The sequence below is a fragment of the Panicum virgatum genome, chromosome 1K (genome assembly GCF_016808335.1).
Source record: "Panicum virgatum strain AP13 chromosome 1K, P.virgatum_v5, whole genome shotgun sequence".
NCBI lineage: Eukaryota > Viridiplantae > Streptophyta > Magnoliopsida > Poales > Poaceae > Panicum > Panicum virgatum.
Genome location: NC_053136.1, coordinates 44,863,007 through 44,870,948, shown reverse-complemented (window position 1 = coordinate 44,870,948; position 7,942 = coordinate 44,863,007). Strand labels below are relative to the sequence as shown.

The 7,942-nt window shown below is 57.2% G+C and overlaps 1 protein-coding gene across 1 annotated transcript; it reads right to left on the bottom strand.

Annotated features, from left to right (window-relative positions):
* Nucleotides 1-6,501: 6,501 nt before the first annotated feature.
* LOC120655748 (putative lipid-binding protein AIR1) lies at nucleotides 6,502-7,264 on the bottom strand. Its single transcript, XM_039933715.1, has 2 exons — nucleotides 7,253-7,264; nucleotides 6,502-7,164 (listed from the first exon to the last, which is right to left on the bottom strand). Exons 1-2 carry the CDS (start codon nucleotides 7,262-7,264, stop codon nucleotides 6,778-6,780), a joined length of 399 nt encoding a protein of 132 aa, XP_039789649.1. The 3' UTR covers nucleotides 6,502-6,777.
* Between the last annotated feature and the right edge of the window lie 678 nt (nucleotides 7,265-7,942).

The following is a 7,942-nucleotide window of genomic DNA, read 5'->3' as shown; positions in this document are numbered from 1 at the left end:
GCGTGTGGCTAATATCGATTCTTTCTCACCGTGGCATGCGATGGTGGGGCCAGCGCGGAAAGTTTACTTGTTTGTACGTGTTGCAGCTTGTTGGGTAGTGGGTACGTGTTGGTGTATATTGAACCCATATACAGAGGCCCATCTAGAGGCTCATGTATAGGAACTATATTTCCAACTCTTTTAGGGTTTAGAGGAATACATCTCATTTATTCTCTCCTACATGGTATCATTTGCATATAGTTTCTTCTCTCTCCTCTCCTCCCTCTCCAGCGGCTGCTGCCGCCGCCGCTGGGGCCATGGCCGGCCGCCGGCCACCGGCACCACCCTCCCTCTCCCCTTCCTCCTTCCCTCCCCTTCCTCCTCCCCTGCTCCAGCAGTCGCTGCCACCGCCGCGTGGCCCAGGCACAACGCCGCCCCCGCCCAGATGTCCTTTGCTGCCGCCGCCGCCTGGTCCTCTCCGGCCTGGCGCGCCCCAGCCCCCGCCCTGGTCATCCTTAGGCCGGCGCTGGATGGCGCAGCGGGCGGCGCCGCCGCCGGGACTGCGGGCACCGGGCCGCCGGAGGGTCCTCTGCTGCCGCCGCCCGCGCAGCTGCAGGTGCCGCCCCCCGCGCAGGGGACGCCCGTGCAGGGCCCCTGTAGGTGCCGCCCGCGCTGGTGCCCGACGCCGCCGTCACCGCTGGCGCGGGGGACGCCGCCGCCGCTGCAGCCGCCCATCGCGCCGCGGGCAAGCAGCCGCTTCCTGAAGCTCCGCTTCCCGAAGCTCCCGCGCACGCGTGGCCTGGCCTTGGGATGCTCCACGCGGATGCGCCGCTCGCCGCCGCCGCACTCTGTGGGCAGCAGGCCGACGCCGCTCTCGCCGTGGCCCTCCTCGCCGCCAAGTCCGAGGCTTCGGCAGCCCAGGAGAGGGTCCGCGTGGCTGTCCTCGCTTGGGAGCGCGAGCACGCCACGGCCGATGCTCTCGCTCTCCGGGTCGCCAAGGCGGAGCACTACTTCCGCGTCTCCTCCGGCTAGCCCATCATTCCCGTGTTGTCTCTTTCTCCCACCAGGCCCCGTCTTCTGGATCTGAACCCCGGCACGAATCGACCGACCCCATGGTCGCCTAGCTCCACCTCCAGGCCGCCGGCGTCCAGAACAACAGGGCCCTGGTCACCGTCCTCCTCGACCCCACGTCCTCCTCCTACAAACGCTGGCGGGACCAGGTCCACCTCGCCCTCCGCCGCTACGCCCTTAACGACCACGTCCTCCTTGACACTCCAATCGAGGCGCGGGATGTGGTGTGGCTGCGCCTCAACAGCGTCGCCATGTCCTGGATCTTTGGGACCATCTTCCTAGATCTTCTGGACCTCGTCAGGACCCACGGCGGCACCGCGCGACAGGCCTGGCTGGCGCTCGAGGGACAGTTCCTCGGCAACGCCGAGTTCCGCGCCCTCTATGTCGACGCCACCTTCCGCACCTTCGAGCAGGGGGGCCTCTCTGTTGGTGAGTTCTGCCAGAGGATGAAGGGCATGGCTGATGCTCTTCACGACCTCGGGTGTCCGGTGTCCAATCGGGTCTTGGTGCTCAATGTCCTGTGGGGCCTGAGCAGCACCTATGACCACCTGAAGACATGGATCACCCACCAGAGGCCCTTCCCCTCCTTTCTATAAGTCCGGGACGACCTCGCCCTCGAGGAGATCACCAGGAGTCTCGCGCCCGGATCGTTCTCGTCCACCCCCACCGTGCTCGTTACAGCTCCACCGGTTTCCTCCGCCGCTCTTGCCACCTCCCTCCTTGGTGCTGCTCCCGCCGGGCAGACCGGAGGTGGTGGGGGGACGGGGTGGTGGTGGTACTGGTGGCCCTGCTTCTGGAGGTGCCGGTACCGGTGGAGGCCGTCGGGGCACGCCGACTCCGGCTCCCGCTCCTGCCCCTGCCCTGGAGGTACGCCCTGGCCATCCTTCAGCAACCCATGGTCAGGGCGCATCTCGATGTGGCCGTTCCAGGGTCCGGGGGGGCCTCGTCCTCAACTCCAGGCCTGGCCATGTTCACCGGTGCTGCCCCCCTTTTTGCGCCGTCCTGGACCCCGCCCGCTCAGCCTAGCCAGCAGCCAACCTGGCTGGGGGGGTGGGACCAGGCCGCACTGGTGCAGTCTTTTAGCACCATGGGGCTGACGCCGCCGGTCAGCACCGAGTAGATCACCGACTCAGGTTCCTCCTTCCATACCACCCCTGATGTCGGTATCCACTTTTCTATCCAACCCCCACACCCTCTTGTCCTTCTTCCATCATGGTTGGTGATGGGTCTTGCCTTCCTGTCACCGCCGTGGGTTCTGCTCCTGGCTCTTTTTGTCTTTCTAATGTTTTCGTTGCTCCTCAGATGGTTCATAACCTTCTTTCCATTCGCTAGTTTACTGCTGACAATTCCTGTTCCATCGAATTTCGCTCTTCTGGTCTTACTGTGAAGGATTCGGCTTCTCGGCGTCCGCTCCTCCGATGTGAAAGCCCGGGGCCCCTTTACACCCTTCATCTTCCTGCTTCCACTGCTCCGTCTTCGACTTCTTCTTTGTCTGCTGCTTTTGCCGTGATGCCGTCTTCCACCATCTGGCACCACTGGCTTGGTCACCCCGCCCGCGATGTTTTGGCTCAGCTCAGTCATAGTACTGATGTTCCATGTACTAGGGCTCCTGCTAAGCACCTCTGTCATGCATGCCAGTTAGGTCGTCATATCAGACTCCTTTTTCTTTTCTTCTTTGCATGCTGTGCATGCTTTTGATCTTGTTCACTGTGACCTGTGAACATCTCCTGTACTCAGCATGTCTGGTTATAAATACTATCTGGTGGTGGTTGATGATTTTTCTCATTACTCTTGGACTTTCCCTTTGCGCGCCAAGTCTGAGACCTTCTCCACCCTTCTCCACTTCTTTGCCTGGGTGTCCACTCAGTTCGGCCTCACCATTAAGGCCGTCCAGTGTGACAACGGGCGTGAGTTCGGTAACTCCACCTCCCATTCCTTCTAACTCTCTCGGGGTGTTCAGCTGCGTATATCTTGTCCATATACCTCTCCCCAGAACAGCAAGACTGAGCAGATGATTCGCACGATGAACGACGTCGTGCGCGCCCTTCTGATTCAGGCCTCTCTGCCTGCGCGCTTCTGGGCTGAGAGCCTCCACACCGCCACCTACTTGCTTAACCGCCTTCCGTCCACTGCTTCTCATACTCCCACTCAACACCACGCTCTTTTCGGTACCCCTCCTCGCTACGACCACCTTCGGGTCTTCAGGTGTGCATGTTACCCTAACATCTCCGCCACTGCTTCTCACAATTTGGCGCCCAGCTTGACTCGTTGTGTGTTCCTTGGTTACTCCCCTGACCACAAGGGGTACCGATACTTTGACCTCACCTCTCGCCGCGTCCTGATCTCCCAACACATCGTCTTCGACGAGTCGGATTTCCCCTACTCCACCTCCTCCACACCTTCTCCTGACCCAGAGTTGGATTCTCTGTTTTCGACTGACCCGGTGGTTCAGCCACCTTTATCTGTCTGTCCTTTCCTTGCAGGTTTTCTCAGTACACCGGCACCGCTTCCGGAGATCCCTGCAGCACCGAGCGCGGGCCCGGTGCCCGTAGTCGCGCCACGCGCGGCCGCCGGACCTCCGGTCGTGCTGAGCGCGGACCCGGTGTCTCCTGCTGCGCCACGCGCGGCCCCGGTGTCTCCCCCTGCACCTGTGCGGTACGCTCAGCCGGTGCAGGTGTACCGGTGTTGTTCAGCGCCGGCGCCGGCGCCGCCTCCAGTTCTGGAGGCTCCTGCGACGCCCACACCAGAGTCGTCGCCGCTGTCTTCTACACAGGAGCCGCCACCCCCGCGGAGAGGCCGACTCGCTCTCGAGTCGAGCCGGCGGTGTACCTCCCGCCAGTCATCCATCGGGATCCTCGGCATATCCGTCCCATGGTGACTCGGCGGATGGCGTCTCGGGCCGCAACTCTCTTCGCCATCGAGGTAGAGCTGCAGGTCTCTCCGGTACCCTCCTCTGTCCACAATGTCTTGGCGGATCCTCACTGGCGTCGCACGATGGAAGAGGAGTACGCGGCTCTTCTTGCCAACCAGACGTATGACCTCGTGCCGCATCCGTCTGGTTGCAATGTGGTCACTGGCAAGTGCATCTGGACGCATAAGTGTTAGGCTGATGGCACACTGGAGCGCTACAAGGTTCGCTGGGTTCTCCGGGGGTTCACTCAGCGCCCTGGTGTGGACTATGATGAGACCTTCAGTCCAGTGGTGAAGTCTGCTACTGTGCGCACGGTCCTCTCGCTTGTGCTCTCTCGCTCTTGGCCTGTGCACCAGCTGGATGGGAAGAATACGTTTCTTCATGGCACTCTGTCAGAGACAATCTACTGCTCTCACCCAGCGGGATTTGTGGACTCCAGTCGTCCAGGCATGGTCTGCTGGCTCAACAAGTCTCTCTATGGTCTGAAGCAGGCTCCTCGGGCTTGGTATTCTCGGTTCGTCGCGTTCTTGCTGATATTGGGGTTCACCGAGACCAAGTCTGACACGTCTCTCTTCATCTACCGCCGAGGGGATGAGACTGCATATCCAATGCTCTATGTCGATGACATTGTGCTCACAACCTCCAGTCAGCAGTTGCTTCAGCGTGTCATCTCCTCTCTGCAGCAGGAGTTTGCTATAAAGGATCTTGGTCAGCTCCACCACTTTTTGGACGTCACAGTTGAGCCTCGCCTGTCTGGCCTTCTGCTTCACCAGCGGCAGTACGCACTCGATATTCTGGAGCGGGCTGGGATGACTGATTGCAAGCCCTACTCCACTCCTGTCGACACTCAGGCGAAGCTGTCTGCTGATCTGGGTGATCCTGTGGCTGATTCTACTGCCTACCGGAGTCTGGCCGGTGTCTTGCAGTATCTCACCTTCACCAGGCCGGACCTCACCTACGCTGTTCAGCAGGTCTGTCTCCATATGCATGATCCCCGGGAGTTACACCTTGCTGCGCTGAAGCGTCTTCTCCGCTACGTCCGTGGCACTATGGACCTTGGCCTGGTTCTTCATCGCTCGTCCTCTGCTGAGCTGGTTGTCTACACTGACGCTAACTGGGCTGGCTGTCCGGACACTCACCGCTCCACTTCCGGCTACGCTGTCTTCCTAGGCGACAACATGGTTTCCTAGTCGTCCAGGCGGCAGCCGGTTGTCTCCCGCTCCAGTGCCGAGGCGGAGTATCTTGCTGTCGCTAACGGTGTGGCGGAGGCATCCTTGCTACGCCAGCTCTTGGCGGAGCTCCACGGCCCACTCACCAAGAGCACGCTCGTCTACTGCGACAATGTCAGCGCCGTGTATCTCTCCACTAACCCCGTCCAGCATCAGCGGACGAAGCATGTGGAGATCGACTTGCACTTCGTGCGCGACAGGGTCGCCGTCGGCGATGTTCAGGTACTCCATGTCCCGACCACCTCCCAGTTTGCCGACATCTTCACCAAGGGACTACCCTTCTCGACCTTCTCGGAGTTTTGCTCCAGCCACAACGTAGTAGGTGGCTAGTTGTGGCTGCGGGAGGGGGTGGGTATTTGCCCTTTGTACTTTCTTCTTGTCCAGTCTTGAACACCGCTACGATGGTAGTTCCGACTGCTGGGGGGGTTGGCTTTCTTGTTGTCCAGTCTTGAACACCGCTGTGCCGGTAGTTCAGACTGCGGGGGGTGTTGGTGTATATTAAGCCCATGTATAGGAACTATATATCTCACCCTTCTAGGATTTGGAGGAACACATCTCATTTATTCTCTCCTACAGTACGTACTATGGATTACCAAATGGACTCATCAGTCATCACTCATGTAGTCTGTGCTGATTGTCTTTTTATACTGTAATTTAACACATAGAAATGAACTTTTTAGTTTTACCAACACTAGTAGTTAACTGTCAAGCTGAATCCCGGTCAAAGAAATAGACCAATGGTTAATACTCCATTTGTTTTTATTTACATGTCCTATTAGGTTTGTCCTAAGTCAAATTTGACTAATGACCAAGCCTATAAAAATATAGCAACAACTATACTATCCAACATATGCACTATACTCTAAAAAAAATATATGCACTATCAACATATACTTCATGGTGGATTCAATGAAATAAATTTGTTAATGTAAATATTATTATTTCTTTCAATAAGTTTGGTCAAAATTTATCAAATTTGACTTAGGACAAATCTAATATGATATATAAATAAAAATAGATGGAGTACAAATTCAACAACGTACGGGCGATGGCCCTTCATGTATCAGCTGCGAAAAAGGAACCCCTTCTCCTCCCGCAATAATAGTCATGTTTCTATAAAAGCTTCAACAATCATCCATCGACATTTTCACATTATATTGTCTTGTTCAATGATCAAAGGTCGGCTGCTTCCACATTTAGCAGTGAGATTTGGTTAAAAATATGGCAGTACGTACGTACTAGTCATATACTCATTTTCCTGTACAGCAAGAATAATCATACCATTGATAAAAAAAGAATAATCATACCAAACAAAAACACTGAATTTTATTAGCTGCAAACGAAACTTTATTGAAACATCGGCACATAAGTGAGTACCGGAACGTTATTACAACAAATGCACAGAGATCATGTAGAGAAAATCCAAATCAGATCATAACGCACTGCATGCAAACCGATCCACCAGCACGTGGAATAAACAAGAGCAAGCAAACCATGCAACAAACGGGAAGCAAGGTCTCTCGCTCGTAAACGGGAAGCAAGGCCTCTCGCTTGTGTATATCATACACGTCTAGAGGCGATGATCGATCAGCACAGGAAGCCGGCGGGCAGGCTCTTGCCGCAGTAGTTGAGGATGAGGCTGAGTTCGATGGGGAGGTTGAGCGGAAGGATGTTGAGGACGTTGGCCTTGACGGCAGCGCAAAGGCAGGCGGCGGCCTCGAGGTCGACGAGCCCCTCGAGGAGGGAGCAGCATGGCAGCGCGGGCGGCCTGCCCACATTGGCCTTGATCAGGCCCAGCACGTCGGCGCACACGCCCAGCTTGAGCGCGTCGCGGGGGCACTCGTGGCCGAACGCCTCCGGCGTGGCCACGCCCAGCACCACCAGGTTAACGGCTAGGAACAGTATATCTAGCTCCTCGATCACAAGCCAACAAGCTAACTCGCGATCGCTGTAGCTGAGGTGGTTATTAGAGCTCTTGATCAGCAAGTGATTATAGCTAGCACTACTACAGAAACCTTGATTTGTCCCGGTTGGGAAACCTTTTTTGTCTCGGTTTCCCAACCGGGAACGCCATGCCGGGACAAAAGCGGGAACCCTTTTGTCCCGAATCTGGCAACCGGGACAAAAGACACCCTTTTGTCCCGGTTGGTAATACCAACCGGGAAAAAAAGGTTTTTTTGCGTCCCCCGCCGGAGCTCCGCACCACCGGCTCCTCCCTCCTCGAGCTCCAATTCCATCACTCCATCACAAAAACATGCTCAACTCCCTCACAAAGATACAATCACACTTGAAAAAAATTTCAGATTGAAGCTAGAAACATTCTTATCTTACATGGTCATCACACATCACACAAGTAAAATAGCAAAAATCTAATTCACAATACAAGAGACTGATTTGATTCATCATACAAGAATTGACCAAAACAGTCAGAAACCAAGAAAACAAAACAAAAAAACATATGCCGCCCTCACCGGCCCACGGCGGCGGGCGTGCCCGCCCTGCACATGGCCGCGCGCGGCAGCGGCGGCTTGCTGGGCCTCACCCGCGCCTCGTCCCCGCCAGCGTCGCAGCCTCCTGGCCGCGTGGCTCGCCGGGAGCATCGCCAGCGTCACTTGCGGGCGCGCGCTTCCCGTGGCTCGCCGGCCCGCGTCCGCCCCCACCAGCGTGGCCGCGCCTCCTGGCCGCGCGCTGCGGCGACGGCGGCTGGCCGGCCCGCGCCCGCGCCCGCCCCCACCGGCGCCTGGCGCGGCTC